A 22769-nucleotide genomic window follows, 5' to 3' on the forward strand; every position below is an offset into this window, starting at 1 on the left:
CCAAACCGGCGTTCTGTCTAGTTTATGCTACGAAGGCAGCTTAGCTAGTCGTCGATTTGTGGTCATGAGGTCGACGTGGCCCACCTGGTCTATGAGTCACACGTTCCTCGAGTTTGTTTCCAAAGGTCAATCGCTACACCCTATATCAGCTCAGTTCGTTTACCAAAACATTCCTAGCAAAGACACTGGCAGCGAGAAAGGTCTGGACAGTGGCCAGACAAGTGCCTCTTCTCCCTGGGGGGGATAGAGCAGCCGCCTGACAGGGCGACCGCCACCGACCACCCACGGGAGGGAGGGGGGGGGCGGAAGCCCCGCTCCGTCAGAGGAAGATAACACCATGGCACGAGAGGCGACATCGGAGAGGGGAGGGGAGAGGAGGAGAAACTGATGAACTCGCTAGCATCAGAGATCACGTGCCAGTCCCGGAACGTTATAAGCTGATCATGCGACCAGCCGCCTATAATAGCATTTGTTATTGATGTCTCGAGTTAGCAGCTATTGAGTCGCGATAATGTGAAACGGCCAGACTGCCTCATTAGCCAGTGGTTGAAGCGCATAACGATGGTGCATTAGGCTGACCTGATAGCATCACTCTGCATAACCCGTGGTTAGATATGCTGTGATAAAACGGCGCGTAATGCGTCTCGACCTCTATAAATTTACCGTTTGCATTGTTAAGCAGCATTAAATGGACTGATAGCGCGCTTGATGATCAAACGATCCACCACTCCCTTTACTTCTCTAGGACTAGTTACGCAATATACGCACTCACTGCATGTTGCGTTCTCCTCAATAAGCGCAGTGGTCCACATTGTCACTCACTGTGTGTAGAGCTCGACGTTCTTGTTGCTGCCGCTGATGTAGAACGTGTTGAGCGTCTCCAGGTTGTCCCCCTCGAGCACCTGCAGACCCTCGACGCTGAACTTGGCCCGCAGCCGGAACGCCGGTCCCGAAATGATGCGCTTGTTGATGAGCCGCGCGGAGCAGAGCAGAAGCAGGTCCGAAAACTGAGGACGCGACAGACAGAGGGGTCAGACTGGGGTGGTTAAATATCACTTGAGTAGCGTAGGTGTTACGATGAAGGAGAGGTCAGACGGGGAGGTGAACGGCAGCCCAAAGGAGTTGGACGACAGGACAGGTGGACAGCACCTGCCATACGAGCAGGAAAGGACTTAACACACAAAGACACATCAGGCTGCTGTCATTAACACAGATTGGCAGCCACGGCAGCCGGCAGTGAAGACACCCGTCATTTAACGTCAGTAACAGGGCTCCTCCTGTCTGACTCCACCCTGAAGACCGCTAGGCAGAGGTCCCCGCCCTGCCGGCCCACTCCGCGGCTGCACGCGACACCGGACCGTTTCACGGGGTACGGAACCGGCTGACCCCGCCGCGCTGGTATAGTCCGTGGGCCGGTACCGGCCCCACTAGCACAGTTCGTGGGCTGGACGACAGACAGACCGGTCATTGAACCCATCAGCACGTCATAGGATGCCCCATATGGACCAATGGCGGTCGCTAACCGGGACGAAAAACGCGCCAGCTGTCCCGCAATGGTGTGGAGCTATCGGTCAGAGTAACGCGATATCCGCAAGCATCGGTATAAAAAACGGTAGCGCAGAAGAAATGTGAGGCGGTGTGTGTCAGGCAACACGGACACACTTATCATATGCCAAAAGCAGAATGAATAAAGGATGTCGCTATTTTACGATACTACAAAATTATGCCTCTTACGCACCGCATGTACTCTCCAACGAAACTACCACACAACATACTCGCTGATTACATCCCACAAAGCGCCTCTCCGCCGCAGTGTGTTGACCCGGCATTCCTGCAGCCCGGCACAGCCCTGCAGCATCGAATGCATTAGCATATTCCGACCATCCCAGTTCCGGCACTGTGTGCTATACACCGCGATTACGTAGTCGGGCTGTGTATGGGGGAGTGTTGTGACGCAGTGTGTGACCTCCAGCGACCGGATCTCACCGGGAGCACGTGCTAGAAACGTACCGCTCCTGATGATCTTCCTAGGAACAGGACGCGAAAGAACACGTATCGATCCAGACTTTCTCACCATGAAGAGGCTCTAAAAACAAACACCGTTCCCAACCGTCTTAACACTAAGAGACATGAAGAATACACATGGCTCTTGGCCATCTTACGTCCAAGAACAGGTAACAAGAACACGCATCGCGTCTAACCATCTTACCAGGAAGAGGTAGCGCTCCTGATGGTCGCCGCTTCGTGCAGAGATCTTGCAGATTTTGCCCTCCTTCAGGAGCTCGCGGGTTGGCGACACGAGGTCAGGCCCGCCGCTGATGTTCTCCTGGATCTCCAGCAGCTGCTTGAACTTGTCGACCCGCTTCATCGTATCGTTGCTGTGCCTCGCAGCCTGGGTGACCAGCTCCAGTGCCTCTGCAACCAAATAACGGAAATAATTAATTATCATTATAGCTCCCGCTGGCTCCAACGAAACCATGAAAGTGAAAATGAGTTACGAAAATAACACGTTATAACGTATTATTTCCGTAACTACCACCATCCTCCACAAACGCCTTTCAGCCAGCTTCCTGGAGTTTTCCGAGTTTTCCGTAACCATTACGGCCGTAATAACCACAAGTCCCCACGGTGCGGCGCTTCACGAAGCACTTACAAATAGACCACGGCCAAAGTTACGGAGACCTTCAGTTTGGGCACCCGAGGTTCCGGAAGCTGACCAGTGAGTCCGGGGCCGTGCCACGGAAGTCGGTATTTCCCACGGAGTTTTGCAGACCTCGAGCAGGTAGCCAGAGGGTCAGGAAGCTTGGTGACCGCAGCGGTAGCGATAATTGGGGCATGGAACGGCGGCGTGAGGCCGGTGTGAGCCGAGCATGTGGAGTAGATGGTGGACGGGAGGTGGACGAGGGCATGGTGGAGCCAGCTAAGGAGTGGACGGTGGTAGGATGTAAGGAGGAGGAATCCGTGAAGGAGGTGGTAAACTGGCAATGGCCTGAGCGAATTTTAGGATGAATAATGCATTCAGGTTTGCTAAAATGGAGCCAATGCAACGGGACGGTGATGGGATCTGAACGTCATAACGCGGGTTGGCGTGGATGAGGAGTGGAAGCACTGCGTAAATAATCGGAATAAAGTAGAATGTAGTACCTAAACGGTGAATATAAAGGGGAAGTTTGAGTGAGTCATAAAGATGACACCGTGATAGAGAGAACGTTAACACTGAAAACTTTTTTACCATTTCCTGGAGGGTAAACCCGCCATAGCATGGTAGCTTGACACACAGACGTTTTTTACCACCCTCCAGATGGTAAATTTTACTCTTTCATGTAGAGTAAACTCGTCAGGGAGGGGTAACGTGACACACAGACGTTTTTTACCATCTTCTGTATGGTAAACTCTTTTGATTTACTCTCGTCTAGAGGTTAACATTTTCGAAGTTACACGCTGCGGAAGAGTAACTCTAGAACGTGACCCTCCTCTAAAGAGTAGGATGCCATCTAATCTGTAAATTTACCCTCTTACTGAGAGTATATCCTTCTGGCTACCCTTAGTCACATGGTAATGTTTACTCTTTCCTTTAGTGTAAACCCCCCAGAGGATGGTAGCGGACCCACAGACGCTTTCTTCAGAAGCTTCGCGAAGCTTCTGTTAACCGGAGTTCATCACTAAAAAACATGCTTCAAGAGCAACAATATATATTTGGCATTCCGTACAAACAATACGAGGGGTTCACCAGCCATGAGCATTGTGAGACTCTCCACTTATTCATACGCGTTCAGCGATGCACACGCGGTAAATAAACATCACGATACAACTTGAAAGCAACTTGAATACGAATACTCAAAATGAATACTTGAATATGAATAATAATTCAGCTCCCTCCAATTGGATAAGGCACCACAACATTTGAAGTGAACGGCAGCGTTCCTGGGTGGTCGCCCGTCTACGTGGGATAATAAAACTGCATCACTACAGTGCATGGCTTTTTGTAAGTCACCAACAAAATGCATCACAACAAAATTTATGTACCTACTTACAGCACTCTGCCACGTGGCCGTGCACGGGGTTCTGTTTGGCAGATCAAACTAGCACCACTCAACAGCACGCAATGCTCATCACATCGGTACTTACAATAAAATGTCCACAGAGGCTCTAAAGGCGATGAACAACACACAAGCACAATCACCAACGGCCACGCCGCGCGGCACCGACACCGCTCACATCCGCTCTCGGAGACCAACGGCCGAAAACTGACAGATGCGCGCGGCCTTCAAACCGCAAACGGCCGATCTCGTTTCTGATTGGCTGATTGATATTCATTCAAATATTATCTTCACGAGGGTAAACAAGATCCACGCATGAAAGAACCACCTGCACACGAGTCACGATACCCAGGAGGAAAGAGTTTTCGTCATGTTCAGGATTGCGAGAGATATATTGATATTTACATGGTAATAATACTCTTTGCTGGCGAATAACTTCAATTTAACCACGTACCGTTACCATGTACATAATGGTAGCAGCGAGGTACCCTTTTAATATACTCTTATCTTGCGGGTTTGGTAAAAATGAATCCTCCAGGAGGTGGTAAAAAAGTTTTGAGTGTTTCATCGACTCAAAGCGGCGAGTTAAATTTTTATTTTAAGAGAACGTTTAGTTGACTTGCATAGGTGGCACATTTAAAGAGAACGTTAAACTGTTTCGCAAAGGTGGCTGCTGCTTTCATCGAGCACAGTATGCCGCTTCTCGGCCGGTGAGCAGCTCTGCAGGGGCAGCTGGTATGTTATCTACTCCTACAGCTCACGGTCCCGAAGGTCATATCACATCACACCTCGAACAATGAGCATCGCAGCTCGTGGAGTGACAGATAAGGTCGGTGGCCACAAACGTACCAATCACGTTACGGAAAATAGAAAAGTGACGGATACGTCACTTTACAAGTGACGGATACCTTCTTTACAACATCGCCTCTAACGACATCTCCTGTCACATGCCGACCGAAATGAGGGGATTCAAAATCACAACAGTTAGATACGCAGACGACACGCAAGTAGCAATCACGCGGGACAACGAAATCGCCTATCAGAACTATCTAGATGCATGGAATATGTTTTGGACAGAATGGCTACCTGGTTCCTTCAACACGGTATGAAAGTAAATGCATCCAAAACTGAGGTAATCATCTGCGGTGATCGTAAGCAACTGTCGCGAATTGATATGATGCCTGAAATATCTTTCATGGGCGAGTGTCTGAAACCCAGTTCACATGTAAAAAATCTAGGTGTTGTCATGGACCAGAATCTATCTTGGAGTCATCACGTTAAGTTAATCTCACAGCGATGCTTTGGCACTTTAGTTGGCTTATTCCATGCTAGACATGTGTTGCCTCTTGATGTGATGCCCAAGCTTGTAGATGCGTTAGTTATTTCACACGTCAGGTATTGTGTTCAAGTGTATGGTAGCTGTAACGGCGAGTTACTGGAACAGATTCAAAAGATATTCAACTTTGCGGCCAGACTGCTTTCAAATAGGCGTAAATATGACCACATTTCGGATGTACTTCGAGATTTTAAATGGTTAGATTCGCGGCAGTTTATCGCTTATTTTGATCTCTGTATGTTGCATCAAGTCATCACGACCGATTGTCCATCATCTCTGTCATCCCAATATCGATTTAATCATCAGACTCTTGAACGTGTGACGCGGCAATCAAGCCATCTGTATCTCGAGCGCCCCAGGAACAATCATGGAAAAAGATCATTTGCTTACCGTTCTGGCCATTTATACAATACCTACCATGATAGGCTGTGTGATGTGAATGTTACCACGCGGACTTTTAAAAAGCGCGCCAGAGAAGTAGCTTCGTCAATTTAACCGTTTTCATCGTTTTGATCGTATCATGCATTTTAAGTGTTTTATTTTTACTCTGTACGGCTATTTACACCTTTGTCTCATGTATATCATGTTTTTTTCTAGTGTAAGACAATGACCTAAGAATAGCCCTTCAGTGTGGATTGGTCAGCTCATGTCAATACATACATACATACATACATACGTGACAGATGATGAAAGCTGTAGGAAGCAACGGCTGCCATAGTACCCAACCACTGCACTGTGCTCGAAATCGCACAGGTTGGTGGCTAGATGCGAATCGTGAGAATATGCCGTTATAAAACCGTATCATTGCCTGGTCTCGCACCTGATACCGATTTCCTAGGAATCCCAGTACATGAGCGATAGCAGGCTTGTAACGATAAGGACAGTTTGATGGTGAGGTCATTGAGTAAACGCCCTAACACGGATTCTCCACCATACTCGTATATCCGGGGGGGTGTTTGAACACCCCCCCCCCTGCGGTTTTTCGCAGATATCTCAAAAACGGCGGCGCGGAGCGCCGCCGTTTTTGGCACACCTGTTCGTGCATCTTTTCCGCACATGTTGTGAAAATTTCAGACCCAGGTCACCTTAGGTCAGGTCACCAGGTCACGCCAAGTGACCTCACCTCAGAAAAAATAAGAATGCTCGTCATAGCTACACCGATTGATTGATTGCCTTGAAACTTGCAGCGATTGATTAGAGCAACAATATCTATAAAATGTATATCTCGGAATTTTGATATCGGTGACCTAAGGTCAGGTCAATTTTGCGACCTCTCCATTATAAGTCAATGGGAGAAAATTGAAAAGCGTCTGTTTTGCACGAACGTTATTCTAGACACTCTTAAACATCGAGATGTAGGTAAAATGGACACACTGAACCGGAAAATGGCAACTGTGACCCCTCGCTATGTCCCCGAGGTCATCTCAGGTCACGAACAGAATCTAACAGTTTTTCGCTAATAACTTCTGATAGAGACGTGCTAGAGCGCTGAAAACGCCTTAGATGTGTTCGGCTCGACGTTGCGGATCGACTGATATGCAACATGACCTTTTCCGGTCAGGTCATGACCTTGACCTGAGGTCAAATTTTCAAGTTGACCTTTCAAGGTCAAATTATAGTTCATTCGACGCGTCTCGACGAGAGGAACACGATGGTGGCAAAAGTAATGTCATGACTCTTTTGAGTCAAAAGTTATTGCCGAAAAAACGTTTTTCGTAAAAACGGCTATTTTTGGAGTTTTTGCCCCCTGGAGGCTAAACCGTTGACCTGAGGTCAAATCTGAGAACAATACTCAGAAAGGTCTGTAAAAGGGCTATCGAATGCGCTTTTCCGCGGCGCTGTAGCTCTATCGGTTCCCGAGATAGCCGTTGGCAGTTTCCAAAATGTTGAAATAGTGGACATTTGACCTTTGGTGACCTCTGGCGACCTGACCTTTGACCTGACCCAAAAAATGACCGAAGTGTTTTCGTCCTTATTTTGGACGTTCTTTCGATTGCCGCTTACCGCGTGTCGCTACGTGGCCCAGGAGCCGAGTTAGAAGGGGGGGGGGTGTTCAGACACCCCCCCCCCCCGGCCCGGCGCGGAATCTCAGAGCACCGGCCCGGCGCGGGTTAATTAAGCTGCATATCCGCTCCGTAGCGTACTGTCGTGTTCATCGCTTATAAGACACATAGGTAGGTTCAGTACTTAGCAATTCACCCTGACATCTTATTTCACCTCTTTGGCTCTTTAGGCCATGCCTCTCACTCTCCTCTCGCCTCCTCTCCTCTCCTCTCCTCTCCTAGTCTCCTCTCTCTCTCTCTCTCTCTCTCTCTCTCTCTCTCTCTCTCTCTCTCTCTCTCTCTCTCTCTCTCTCTCTCTCTCTCTCTCTCTCCCTCTCCCTCTCCCTCTACTCACGCTCAGCGTCGGCCCTGTCGGGTGAGTCGGCAGACAGCTTCTGCAGATAGTCTTTGAGCAGCAGCTCGTAGCGCGGCACCCTCTGCACCGGCACGATGACGTGGTGCTGCAGCGGCAGGTTCACGCACTCGTCCATCTCCTGAACATCAGACAAGGGATAGGGGCTGAACATCAGGGGACCGAGGTCACAATCGAACTGGCATAAACGAGCAGAAAATTGGAATAATACCGAAATTGCTTTTTAATACATTGATAGTCTGCTTGCTCTGTACTACTATATATAGGTATAGATGGACATTGAACAGCTGAACGGTTACCGGCATTTGGAGCAGCAATATATGTATTGAATTATTGTGGGGAAGTATACCTTTATTACTGAGGAATACAAAAATAGGCACATTTTAAACAGCATATAGCCGCTATGACAAAGACAGCGCATAGACAGCGCATGAAGGCGAATATATGGCGACATGGAAGTCGGCTAGGGAGACATTCGAGCATCTGAGCATCCTATGGACAAGTTCACAAGTGATGCGAGCTTATCTTTGTATATGTCATTTTTCGTTAGTCGGCAAGTCTTAGCGACAAGCGGCACATCCGCCGTCACCGACAAACGCATCTCGGGTGCTCTAAAAGCTATCGCAGCTAAGCGTATCAAGCGCGTCCGCGTGCGTCCGTCTTATATAATCTGCCCGTATAGGAGCTGCTCGAATGCTGTTTCTTGGTAGACGTACTTGGGAGCGACACGATAACTGGCTGGACCACTATAACGTGTCAGATAGAGGCTGCAGAAGTACCCACGCCTACACCGGAAAATCGAACAACGTATGCGCAGAAGCTATCGCGACTTTATCAAAAGTGGACCCTCCGTGCATCGGTGGCTGTCCCACCGTACTGAATCATCGCTGTTTTCCAAGACTCCGGTCGCGCGCAGGCACGCTGTTTTGGCGTCAGTGATGTTTTTAGCCTGCGTCAGCGGCGCGGCGACATTAGGGTGGCTCGTGACGGAACGCTGGGGGTGTCTGGACGGCCCGCGCCGACGGGCATCCAGGAATCGCCCACCCGAGCCACCTTATAGGACACAATCGGTGGGTATCGCGGGGTGCAATGTCGCACAAGGCCGGCCTGCCCAGTCAGCTGGCAAGAACGTCACAATCGATAGTGACTCAACTGACGGCCTCGCTGGAACTGGAGTTAATTCTCGGGTAACCGACTCAGACTACTCGGGATTAAAATGACGCGTTGTTCCGCCAACACCCATCCTCTGAAGATGCTCGCCCGCCCACAAACGATTTCGTGCGGCGGTGTTTTTAGGTAGGGCCCGTTCCGGTCTCTAGTATCAACAAGTGAGTCAGACCGGTTTCGTCGATGACGCTGTAGCCCCCGCCCATAAGCCAATAAAATGAGCTGATGACAAGGAAAAGGAGGGAAGCGACAGGATAAAGGGTCATCCCAGCAAAAACGCCAGAAAATGTGATGATGCAATTATGGGTTGTTATCGTAATTCTAATCAGTGTCTTAACTACATAGACATTGCGTTGCATCAGCCATTATAAGCATATTTTTACATCGTTAAAATACGATACATGCACTGTGTATATAGGGTATAAAGACGGGAATTTGTCGTCTTATCAGATCACATGATCGTAACTGAACTCTGCAGCGGAGCATGGTAAAGATTCTTTGAAGTTACCGAACAGCGGAAGACGGGAAGACAAATAGGTATAGCTGCATCAGCCATTAGGCGGCGGAGCGGGGGTGGCACCGGGGCACCGTGCCCCCTTTGATTTTTGCATTTTAACATATATGGCCCTAGGGCGTTGCATGGAAAGAATGGGACAAAAAGTGGCAGTACCCCCCCCCCCCCTTAATTGAAGGTGTTCCGCCGCCACTGGCCATCAGCATTATATGTAGGTACTCACATGAATTCGATCCATGATGGCGGCAAACTGCGGGCACTTCTGCTGGTAGGTGTTGATGAGGTTCATGGCGTTGCTGTAGCCGCTGACGTACTCGGTGTACATCTTCAGGAACGGCGCCGACCTCTTCATAATGTCACCTGACAGACAAACACGGTTCCTTATAATAAGTCTTTCAGCCCGGTGCAGTATGCAAAATGCATTACAGTTAAAAAAGAAAGCATTAGGTAAAAATAAAACACATACCTAGAAGGTAGGTCCTATTCCTAGAAGGTAGATCCTATTTTTGTGATGGTTGTGCTGTTGTGCATCGTTCGCTGCAACCTAACTTTCAAATTGAAGTCATCACAACATTCCCACGGACAGGAACAAAGTGGGGCTATTAGGGGTGCCCCAATTTGTGCCTTCGGTAATTGGGTGCACCAGGTCACTCATGTATCTATATAAGTGTCAACGGTGAACGAAGCATCACGGGAGCCCCAGCGGCCCACTCCCTGATTGACCGGTAGGTATATGACACATCTGGTGACACGCGAGGATTAATGTAGGTAACAAACAGAGTAGCTATTCCTACAGGTATCAGAGCACATATCATATAGCCTATTCCGCCCCTCCCTGACCCTCTTCGATGTCTCTTCCCTTACCTACATACTAATTACTATTAAGTGGCTGGATGACTGACAATTTAAAACCACTTCAATGCTAGTCACACCCCGCTGCACTGTGAGCCAAGCTCCGACGATCGTGGTGAATAAGTGATGGTGGCAGAAATTCTTGTGAATAATGAATATCCCCAAGGCTTTGCGTAGCAGTGACTAAACCTTCTGCATTCGAACGACGAAACGATTCCAAGTTCAGCTAGGGGTCCACCAGCCGTTTTTCGAAGAAATGTTCAGAAGTAAGCGCTACCGTTACACGCTGATCCAGAACCATGACCGAATATTCTAGGAACTCCTACGCACACTGCTTGCGTGAAGGGCCATCTGATAAACGCATAATCGTCCGACCGCTCTTCTGCGTAGGCCATTGCGTCACGCTAGTCAGCCGAGTCGGCAGCGGCAGATCTGGGGAGCTGGAGACGGGCTGCCGGACGGCCTCCCAATGTTCGGACCAGTGTCCAGTATAATGTTCAGACCAGTGTCTCGTGCAGTGTCCCGACTGACGAGGGTTGTTTTAGAGCTGTCAGAAAGCCGCACGTGCAGCTGCGGCGACCCTGGCGCTGTCGCACGTGACTTGTGACAGTTTTGAGCGGCATATGTGACGGCAGTCCCGCGCAGCACTAAACTGGCGCACGCAGCATGTGGCATTTACCTACAGGCTGCAGTCGTCTGCTTGGTATGATTATTAGGAAGTTGCAGAGCACAGAGCACAAATACATAGTAAGGGGACACCGAACTTCCACCGCCTTAGGGCCAGGGCAGTGAGACAGAGACGCCGCAAAGAGAAGAACATGACATGGAGGGATGCGGGCCACGCGAAGAGAGTATCACGATCAAAGTTTAAGAATGGTACACGGAATCACGTCAAGCAGTTGATGATGAAGGGAACACCCTTGCTGTGACATTAAATCCATCTAAAGCTGGATAAGCCGTGCTGCTCAGAATCACGGTCAATCAACAGCCGGAGTAGCTCTCATAGTCAGACCACCCTGCACCGGCCACTTCAGCTATCATCCCGTTTGACTTGCACGGCGCGATAGCCCTTCACCCCTCTGCTTCCCCTGCATCCCGACTCCCAGGCCGCGGGCGCTCATTGCGGCCGGCGGCGGCTGGACCTTGGCCCACTGCCCGTCATTTCGGTCATTGCCGACGACACGCTCGGCCGCTGGTGTCGGCTCGGCCACGAGCTGACTGGCTGGAACGTGGGGGACGCAGCTGGATGGACTGGAGGGTGACCGGCGGGTGTGTGATGTCTGGAAGGCAGCGACGGCGGAGGGAGCGAGCCTGAGAAGCTGCAGAGCCAGTTAGCGGAGACGGCTGAGGGAGCAAAAACGACCTTCAACAAACCGCAGCGAGGGGAGACGTCTTATCTTCTGCAGCTAAACAATCCGGCTCCGGTCTTCACTGCCTTCGGTCTCTCCGCAGCATGAACGTTCTCTTACCGCCTCTTTCCAGCTAAAGCTTTCCCGTGGGTTGGTTTATCTGCACTAAGGCTCCTAGATAATAAGGTTCAATGGGTTTCAGAGTTGTGTAAATGTCTCGCTTAGTACATAAACGACATATGTCATTAGAAAGGTACCACAACAGCCAGCCATTCTTGCCGATCATGTAGTGTTTTAACACGCGCAGTGGAAGGGTTGCGAGTACTACGCCCAGTGGAAGGGGGGGGGGCGGATGTCGCCCCCCCCTAAGATCTCAGCTCCCACTGGAGCTAGAAAGACGAAATTTGGAGGGTAGGTGGGGGCCATAAGGAACTCTGTTGTGTGTGAATTTCATGACCCTAGGTCAATAACTTCAAGGTCAAATGAGGTCAAATGTGGTCAAATCTGCCATATTAGCGACTTTTTTGCGTTTACACGCCGATAACTCAAAAAGTTACCGGCCGATTTTTTTTAATCTTTCACTATACGAAAGAGCAAACATTTGTGAGTATGTATGGTGAATTTCTAGATAATCCAACAATAAATATGGCAGTTAGAAGTCTGCGAAGGGTAAGATGTCGCCGGCTGAAGCGGCATCGGCCGACGCGGGAAACGCGGCAATCACAATTTTGTGTTTACACACTCATAACTCAAGTTGTTACCGGCCGATTTTCAAAATTCTTTGACCATATGATTGCCTGTACATTTCTCAGTCTTCTCACCGAATTTGACGCGAATCTAATATAATCAGCGGTAAGGAGCGCGCAGGCGCGTAACCACCACTGGGGACACTGGGGACCGGTCCCCAGTAACTTTTGGGTTACTGGGGACCGTCCCCAGTGAAACCGACGACATCCTCATACTCAATTTGCTTAAACAGCCAAATATTGTCTCTAAATCGACGTGAAGAGTAATATGTAGTCAACGGAAGACAAAACTAAGGATGTTTTGTTTAGCCCTGCCTGCCCCTCGCCTGGGTGGGCCTTCAGCCAACTTCTCCATGGGGGGGGGGCTTTTTGGCCAAACTGCAGATTATCTCGGAAAGTAAGCAATTAAGAAAGACGCAGTAAAAAGCAACAGCTAGCTCGCTACAGTATGTTTCAGAATTACACTTATTTTTGATCAGGTCATCGCTGAGGTCACTGGAGGTCACCAAAGTTAAAATTTTCACGAACTTTTGTTTCCAATTTTGACAACTTTTCACAAATCGGCGCATAAGTCGGGAACCAATAGAGCTTCAATGCGGCGGAGAAGCGCATTCGATAGCTCTTTCAAATGCCTTTCTGACCAATGCCCTCAGATTTGACCTAAGGTCAACGGTTTAGCCTCCAGGTTGGCGTTTTTGCGGAATAGGTTTTTGTATCATAACTTTTGACTCCAAACTTGTATGACGCTGATTTTACGGCATCGCGTTTGTCTCGTCGAATAAATTATAAGTCTGGAAAAAATCGACCTCAGGACATGGTCACGGAAAAGGTCATGTTGCATGTCATTCGGTTGGTATTGTTGAGCTGAACACATTCATGGTGTTTTCAGCGTTCTAGCGTGTTTCTACCTAAAGTTATGGTAACAACTCATGGAGATGTTTCATGACCTGAGATGACCTCAAGGGCATAGAAGGGGTCACAGTTGCAATTTACCGTTTCAGTGTGTCATTTTTACCTGTGTTTTCGGCCAATAGAAGATCATTTCAATTTCCTCCCATTGACTTATGGGAGAAAATTGGAAAATGGAGAGCTCGCAAAATTGACCTGACATTAGGTCACCGATGTGAAAACTTTAGAGATAGGTATGCGAATTGTTCACACTGATTTCGTCATGCAAAAGCTCGAGTTTCAAACTCTTGGATGGATGTTTACTGTAGGAATGACAGTCACATAGTTTTTTTTTCTTAGGCATGGTTAGGGGAAAGTGGGGTAAGACGGTCAGGGTAGGTAAGACGGGTACCCCTTCTGCAGACCAAACCAATAGCGCTATGAGCAAGAAAAATTAGGACCAGAATTGCCTTTCCCACTACACACTACCATTGAAGTCTGGTGAATTTGTGTTCAGTCAATAATCTTTTATTTTGATTTCTTTAAAACACTCATTTCATTGAAAACATTCATAATGTATTGTGCAAGCTTTTGTGTGCAGCACTAAAGTTAAAAACTGGTAATCACTTGTGGTACACTCATATGCCTGCAGTGTTCATTCACCGCGGATTTGCTTTGTCTGCATCAAATTGTCCACAGATAAAAATCGTGCTGAACTTCTGACATTGAGTTTGGGGTAAGACGGGCAACTATGAATCCAATGGGTCTGTAATGGTGAAAATATTTTGTGTTGCTGTAGGAAAAAAGAAGCATTTTTAATAAGAATATGTTCGATTCCGATACTCACAGACATGTTAGCAATATTCCTTCGGCACAGTTTATTCTCGAATAATGAATGTGAAAAACGGCTCTACATGGCTTCTGAACTAGGGGCTAGGGCCTATATACGAGCATACGCCTTCTGCTCGAATCTCGTATACTGCCATTTCCGAAGCACTTGAGACCAACGAGCGACTGTATCAATGCGGCTAATCTCGGGCATTTGCTGCGAGCTGTGCTGGTCGGTGAAAGAAGCTGGCCGTCTTGCCCTACCCATGAGACCGTCTTACCCCATGGGGTGGGGTAAGATGGGGTTTTGCAAGGTTTTGCAAAAATGGCTGCAGTTTATTTGTTGAATCAGGTCTAAGTCTCATCTTCTGGCAAATGGAAGTAAAATGTCTAAAAAAAGGTTTTCACTCAGTTTCCCGTTTCTATGATGTTTCTAACCGGCCGAAAATGGCTCCGAAGTTAAGGTGCCCGTCTTACCCCACTTTCCCCTACTTTACTTGACCTGGTGACCTGACCTCAGGTGACCTGGGGTCAAAATCTTCACACATGATGCGAAATTGAGGTATCATAAGCTATTCGAAATTTCGCGGCGGTGCGCGCGGTGGTTTCCCTTACACGCGCAAAAAAAATGGCAGGTGTGGCCAAAAACGCTCCCCCCTCCCCCACTCGGGCGAAGGCTGATCCTGAAATATAATATTTGGTGTTCACAGCCCTCCATGTGGTCCCCAGTGACTTCGGACTCGTGGTTACGCGCCTGGGAGCGCGATGTAAAGACGGAACCGTACCGCCCCGGCACAGTCTACAATTCAGGCGGCGGCGCGTAACGGCTAGCGCCGGCCGCCGCGCCGCCGCGCCGCCGCGGCGGCAGGATGTTTGACTTTACACCGCTATTACTAGAAAAGTTGTGAACCGATTTTCTTACTTCTTGCACGAGAAGATCCGCAATTCAATTCTGGACAGGTAGCCGAAATTTCACATTGATGTTATGCTTGCGGCGCGAGTTATTGGCGAAAAACAGGAGGGGTGGGCGAAATCCGCCCCCCTTCCACTGCGCGTGTTAATTGATCGAATAATTAGCATCGTTAATTCGGTGACCCGATGGTTTCTGATGGTCTCACTGCTGCCCTTAACAAGTTGTTTTTTTTCTGTCACAATTTTAATTCAGCTGAGCACCAAACGGCCTCGGAGCCACTTCTGCCGCATCACTTATATCATCCCTTGGTTTGCCTAAATGCTGCGCGCCATCAATGCCAGACCACCACGATACAGGGAAAACATGACGATCATCACCCACGCTCGTCTGTCCCCGACCGGCGGACGCGCGTCGACGTCTGCGGCGACGGCTGTTTCCGGTCCACCGCGCCGGACAGACGCCAGACGGACGGTGGACATGTCATGATGAGCTCACCGACTGGTGGCGTAACTCGTGTAATGTGCTCCCATGTTCCCAGAGGCGGCGGCGGATGGCCCTGTGGTCGTGATATCGCCGCAGTCGTCACAACCACAGCGGCAGATGGCGTATGGAATGGGAACCATGACGAGGATCCGACTGAATATGTTCCAATTCGTGGGATGCTGGTCATTTGGTCATACTTGTTGGGACCATGTCCCTTGGCGATTATTTCGGTCAAACCATAAGCACATCCCATAAGCAAACAAACGTCGTATTTAGCGATCCTAGCTACTCCACAACTTTCGGCCTAAATCGAAACACGACCATGAACATTTTGACTCTCACGGCCGCTTACACGCATTTTCGGACAGCCCAGTCCCAAGTCTACATATGAGACCCCGAGTGCTCACCTATTCTGGGGTTGTTGTCCCAGTCCTTGAGCCGGGCCTCCAGCTCCTGCAGGAGGTGATCCCGGTGGAACTGGTGGATCGACTGGATGTTGAGGAACATCTGAGTGGTGACGTCGTTGTTGAACAGGTGCTGCCTGCGGTTCTCCTCCTCCACCCGACGCCGGAAGATCTGTGGGAGGGGAGAGATGGTCATCGGCTGCGGGTACGGGGCTCAGAGCAGCGCACAGTCAGAAAAAGTAAATTAACTGCCCCGGTCCAACAGAGCATTGCAGAAAAAAAGAAGTAATTCAACTGCCCCGGTCAACAGGATGATGTGACAGGCATGCAAATCTGCCCCCTGAAACATCAGGATATTCAGGATGATAAATTGGCATTTAATTATCAGACACATGAATTTCTCACAAAGCAGAGAAATAAAAGTGAAGAATCGGACCTGTATTGTTGGTCCGCATAGTGGTCCGTGGACTAGCTTCCCTGAGTTCGCCTACTAAACCAGGCAAATCTAAAAATTTATCGCTGTCGCTTCTTCCGTTCACTTCAACCCGTCACTTTTTCTTATGGCCACAGTCCGCATGAACATAATCCTATCTAAAGAGCCGTCTGTTTATCGCCGTGACTCTATAGATGGCCTTGGCCGTGACCAGCTATACCGACCTTCAGGGTCACATCAGTGGTCGAGTGCAGTTCGGACACTAACAACAAACTGAATAACAGTGTAAACGTTCAGGCTCGGCTCTAAGGACAAGAAAGACAATGGCCGTGCGATTCAAGGTTAAATTAGCCTGCACGAAGAACCACACATCATGAAATTCAAATTATCTGTTTGGACATACTTCCTAATGAGCATTGAAAATAATAAGGTACCTACATTTTTGCTACGAATGTTTAATGAGATGGCCACAATAGAATTGTTCCGTTCGGGTTGAAATAAAGACCATTGTTAAACTTTTCCACAGTTTCCATTCGGGCCACCACACGACGAACTCGTCGCATGTTGTTTTCCTCTTACCATTCCTGTTATAGCCCACGCTACGAGCCGTATAGGGGCATTCCACGTCAAGTGGGACAAAAAATGACGATTTTGAACCTCACCTCCTCCGATTTTTGCGAAACTTTGTGAACCTACTCATCTATAAGTGAAAAGAAAGAAGACATTTTTTTGCCAAGATATGACGTCACGTTTCCGAGATACACGTCATCAAACCTTGACTTCGGCAAGGCACATTATCATCTTTAAAGCGTCATAACTTTTAAAGTTTTAGACATATCACCACGCGACAAAGTTTGAAATGGAGGGAATAGATCAGGCTTTAATTTGAAGATCACAATATGGACGTCATTAACTAATTAGTGAGCATAATTAAAATTCAAAAAATAAATTTTGAATTTCTGAAAAATGGGTACCCTTCGATTTTGCTGATTTTTGCATATTTTATTCTTCCATACATTAGCTACTTCATATGAAAATTTCAGAATGGGCCGACGTCTACGTAACTGTCTTTTGGACTTCGTAATGTCTGGCACTCGCGCGTTTCGTTTTAGCAACCAAGGAGAGGCGCTACGCGGAGATGGTTCTTTCTACCTTAACCCTCGCCCGCACATGCCATTTTCCCATCCTAGAACGCACATGGGGGGGGGGGGTGGTTGCCACCCCCCCCGCGCCATTTCGTTCCTGTTGGAGATAGAGCTTAGCAGTAAAGACCAAAAAGATTCTTTGGGAAGAGACGAATCCAATGATACCCAGTTTTACCTTCTCAGGTCAGTCATTGACCTTCCAGGTCAGGTCAAACTAAAAAATGTTGCTGTTTTGGGTCACCGTTGGATATCAAGTGTGCTGCTTATCAAATACCGATGACGATGCTGTTTTCTGGTGCCAAGCCAGCTAGAACCTCTTTGTCACACTACCCGACCAGAATTTTGCTGCTGAGGTCATTTCAGGTCAAGTTAGGTCAAGGTCAATTATATGTGTTTGTATGTCTGTGTGTGTCTGTGTGTATACTGATGTGTGCACCGATTGTTTTTGGGTCCATATTACATGAAATCATGATCTGAGAAGCTTTTACCAAAAACGCAGTCAAAAAACTTAAAAAAAGTAAAATCAGCTTGCCTAAAACGCAATTATCTTAGGTGACCTAGGTTGACCTTGACCCTGACCTTGACCCCTGTACATCGTCGAACAACATGTTCCATGATAGGTAGGAGGTAAGACTGGCAAAAAAGGCCGAAATCAGGGTGTCAAAAGCTCATAAGGCCCATGGCAAACGCAAGATGTTGAGAATTGGCCATTTGGGTCATGACATGACCTGAAAAACAAGGTCATATCTCCGAAACCAAAAATCACAGAAACTTGAAATTTTCAGTGGACATCAAGAAAGGATAGAGGAGCAGCTATACGAAAAATCAGCCTTCTAGCTCTAAAAATGTTGAGTGCAGAGCAGAAAGACTACCTGGGGGGGGTGGCAACCACCCCCCCCATGTGCGGGCGAGGGTTAATCAAACCAAAGCAAACCTAACCTGACCTGGCCTAATCTAACACGCGTAAACTTATGTATAGCCCTCACGGCAGTTGCTGGCTGGCCAAATGCTACTTAGATACGAACACTATAAAACAAAAATGAACGCGTGTTAAAACACTTGAGGCTGACAAGCCACGAACCAGCGACCTATAGATTACGAGGTGGGTTGGGTACACTCGGCACACTAACTACTAAGCCACGAATGTAGCTGGTCATCGCTGAGCTGTAAGCCAGTTTTCTTTTTTAATGATGCAATTGAGCATTCTCCCGGCAGCGCCTCTCTTTGGTTGCAAAAAGGAAATACGCCTGACTTTCCCAGCGCTAGGGGAGAAAGGCCCGGTTTAGTCAAAAAAGGGTATTAAAAACGGAATTTGAATTGTAGGTGGGGCGGTGGGGAACTTTATCGTGTGCCAATTTCATGGCCCTAGATCAATATCTTCAAGATCAAATGAGGTTAAACGTGATTAAATTTGCTATAGTGAATATTTTGCGTTTATACGCCCATAGCGCTAAGAGTTAATGGCCGATTTCCCTATTTCTTCCTTTATACGACATTTGTAGTGTTATGAGAATCTCTAGCTAATGCAACCATAAATTTGGCAGTTATTGGCCTGCTAAGAGTAAGATGTCGCCGGCAGAGGCGGAGATCGGCCGACGCGGGAAACGTCTCATTCACAGATTGTGTTTGCGCCCTAATAATTCAATTTTTACCTGTTGATTTTCGCATGTAGGTATTTGACCATTAGATTGCCTGTACATTTTTAAGCCTCCACACCAAATTTGACACGAATCGATCATAATCAGCGGTAAGAAGCGCGGTGCAAAGATGAACCGTCCCGCGCCGGCACAGTCTACCATTCAGGCGTTAACGGCCGGCGCCGGCCGCCGAGCCGCTCCGGCAGGAATGTTTAACTTAACACCGCCATTACTAGAAAAGTTGTGGACCGATTTACCTATTTCTTGCACGGGAGGATTCGCAATTCGATTCTGGACAGGTACTGAAAGTTTGACGTTAATATAATAATTATGGCGTGAGTTATTGGCGATAAACAGGTGGGGTTAGCGAAATCGGCCCCTTCCACCGCCCGTGCTACGTTGCACTTCTTGTTGCTATATCATCCGAAGTTATCTTTGGCCCACTCTAATTTTCTCAGCACCTGTGCCTTACGTGTAGTGGAAAACAATATCTAAATTTGAGCAAAATCGAAGGGTACCCATTTTTCACAAATTACATTTTAAGAAATTAATTCAAAATAAAATAAATTCAAAATCATCAAAAAATGTAAAAATTGTCAAATTTTACTAGAATAACTCCTTATGTACACGTTTCAGTTTGTTTGAAATTAACCCTCGCCCGCACATGGGGGGGGGGGGTGGTTGCCACCCCCCCCCCCAGGTAGTCTTTCTGCTCTGCACTCAACATTTTTAGAGCTAGAAGGCTGATTTTTCGTATAGCTGCTCGTCTATCCTTTCTTGATGTCCACTGAAAATTTCAAGTTTCTGTGACTTTTGGTTTCGGAGATATGACCTTGTTTTTCAGGTCATGTCATGACCCAAATGGCCAATTCTCGACATCTTGCGTTGGCTATGGGCCTTGTGAGCTTTTGACACCTTGATTTCGGCCTTTTTTACCAGTCTTACCTCCCACCTATCAAAGAACATGTTGTTCGACGATGTACAGATGTCAAGGTCAAGGTCAAGGTCAACCTAGGTCATCTAAGATAATTGCGTTTTAGGCAAGCGGAATTTACTTTTTGTGAAGTTTTTTGACTGCATTTTTGGTAAAAGCTTCTCAGATCATGATTTCATGTAATATGGACACATAAACAATCGGTGCACACATCAGTATACACACAGACACACACAGACATACAAACACATATAATTGACCTTGACCTAACTTGACCTGAAATGACCTCAGCAGCAAAAACCTGGTCGGGTAGTGTGAGAAAGAGGTTCTAGCTGGCTTGGCACCAGAAAACGGCATCGTCATCGGTATATGATAAGCAGCGCACTTGATATCAAACGGTGACCCAAAACAGCAACATTTTTTAGTTTGACCTGACCTGGAAGGTCAATGACTGACCTGAAAAGGTAAAACTGGGTATCATTGGATTCGTCTCTTCCCAAAGAATCTTTTTGGTCTTTACCGCTAAGCTCTATCTCCAACAGGAACGAAATGGCGCGGGGGGGGGGGTGGCAACCACCCCCCCCATGTGCGTTCTAGGATGGGAAAATGGCATGTGCGGGCGAGGGTTAATAGCTTCAAAAATGTTGAAGCTATAGATCTTTCAAGATTGCAGTACACGTCCAATTCTGCTAAAAAAGCAGAAGTTTAGCAGCGTGTATCTCTGTAGCCCGAGGGCATATGACAAAATCCTTTCACCCTCAGAGGTTTCACCCAATAGGCAATAAGTATACCAAGTTTGAACAAAATCGCAGAGGTGACCGATTTTGGCTGTCCCGGTTGACATGGAATACCCCTATATCAACACGAGACATCGGATGTTTTCTCCACGGACTAGTTTTGTTGTCGGCTGCACGCAATAAACGCCCGAGTGCGTGTTATGAAAGAGCATCGAGATCTCAGATAGACCTGACCTCGACATCGCCTCGCTGTCAAATATACCATGTCATGCAGCTGCGGTATTAAACCACCTTTGCTACATGGCATGAGACACCGTTTGAGATGACAGGCGCCCAGCCTGATAGGGCTAAAGCGTGAGAGTGAAAAGACAAATTCGCTAATTGCGGAAATGCAGCAACATCAGGGACGTTGTTGTCTTCGGGTACACTCGGGTCTAAAAAGGGAGAAAACCACTCGGCCGAAATGGGCACTGGGCAGCCCTATCGATGTCAACTCACCTGGTCGATGAGGTGCAGCTCCTGAACATATTTCCTCTCCGTGGTGAGCAGCTCGGTGGCGATCTTTCTGAGCCGCTCGCGCCGCTGCCGCTCCACCTGCTCAAAGTCCACCTCGCTCTGTTCCAGGTCACTCTCAGACTCCACTGAGGGCGCTTCTGAGGGCGCCAGTGACGGCGGCCGCGCGGCCGACCGCCACGGCAGGGCTGCCGCCGGCGCCGCCCCCGGAGCCGAGCCTGGATCCGCCCCTGGCGGTGACCCGGACGGCCGGAGGCGACAGAGCGGCCGGTGGCGCCGCAGGGGCCGCTCGGAGGCCGGCTCCGCGGGGACCTCAGTGATCTCCAGCCGCGGAGGGGGCTCCGCCGAGCCGGCCCGGCTGGGAGGCCGCCACGGCAGCGCTGGTTTGTTGGACCAGCCGAGCTGACGCTGAGCGGTGCGAGGTGAGCCGCCCAGCGCCGGCCGGCCGGTCCAGCCCAGCTGACCCGACCGCGAGCCGCCGGCCAGCGCCGGCGTGAAGTCATCGTCGTCGTCCGACTCAGACTCGGAGCCGTAGGAGTCCTCGAAGGCGATCTGGTTTCCCGTGATCCTGCCAAACAGAGCAGACGGTAGGCGTGTCAGAAGGCAGCCTAGTTTTCAGGATTCAGGGCTGTGAGAGTCTGGTGAGACAGTCGCAGCTGACGCTTTATGGGGTGCTCGGACCGGTCAAGACAAGCTCTATTGACATAATTTGGACTTAGATATTACTGCAGCTGGCACGGTTCATAAGTCAGTTTGATTTGACAACAGCACTTCCGTAATCATTCCGAGGATAAAAGGAAATGCAGCTTAATTATTCGATCGAATGCAGATCTGCCATCGAGCCGTATCCAGGCTGGGCCGTGGTGAGGTATCATACAGCTTTGACGTAGCGCGGCTCCCTTGCACCGCCGTGGTGTGAGCGGTTCCCTGATATCCGTCCCGCCTGCCTTAACTGGCTTGATGGGTGTAACCGGCCGCGGCGGCAGCAGCCCACCAACGATGACGTCAAAAAATGACGCTGTTGTGTGACGTCACGCTCAGAAAAACTGGTCCATTGTGCGCTGATAACTTCGACGAACTTCGCTCGGAAGCCGCACAGGCCGGAGGTGGCGGAGGCTCTCGTGGGCGAGACAGAGCACAACAGCGGAACAAGGCTTCCGCCGCGCGGCGTCTCGCGCCGACACGCGTCCCACATCAAACAACGGCTTTTCCGGCGCCGCGGAGCTCTGGTAAAAACGACAGACGGGCCGGACAATGGACAATGATGGAGAGACTGCCAGTCGACGACCCGGCGGCCAGTATAATAAAATAAACGGGCTATATAAAACGTGAATCAGAGTAACAAAGAGAATTGTGGGGACAAATTGGGACTGAATAGAATATAAGGGAGCAGCTAAAAAAACACAACATCTTAGGAGGAAAGAAGCGTATAAAA

The 22769-nt window shown here is 48.7% G+C and overlaps 1 protein-coding gene across 1 annotated transcript in view; it reads right to left on the minus strand.

The window, feature by feature from the left end:
* Positions 1–822: 822 nt before the first annotated feature.
* Positions 823–22769, minus strand: part of LOC122369243 (triple functional domain protein-like) — a gene marked incomplete at its 3' end in the record, with an annotated part of 31225 nt that continues 9278 nt past the window's right edge. The window contains exons 2-7 of the mRNA XM_043343828.1: positions 21320–21902; positions 15939–16107; positions 9696–9832; positions 7774–7912; positions 2210–2415; positions 823–1007 (exon numbers count right to left, since the gene is read on the minus strand). Of these exons, the coding sequence (XP_043199763.1) occupies positions 823–1007; positions 2210–2415; positions 7774–7912; positions 9696–9832; positions 15939–16107; positions 21320–21902 (1419 nt within the window). The remainder of the gene's footprint in view (positions 1008–2209; positions 2416–7773; positions 7913–9695; positions 9833–15938; positions 16108–21319; positions 21903–22769) is intronic.

Source organism: Amphibalanus amphitrite, unplaced genomic scaffold (genome assembly GCF_019059575.1).
Source record: "Amphibalanus amphitrite isolate SeventyFive unplaced genomic scaffold, NRLGWU_Aamphi_draft 001019F_arrow, whole genome shotgun sequence".
NCBI lineage: Eukaryota > Metazoa > Arthropoda > Thecostraca > Balanomorpha > Balanidae > Amphibalanus > Amphibalanus amphitrite.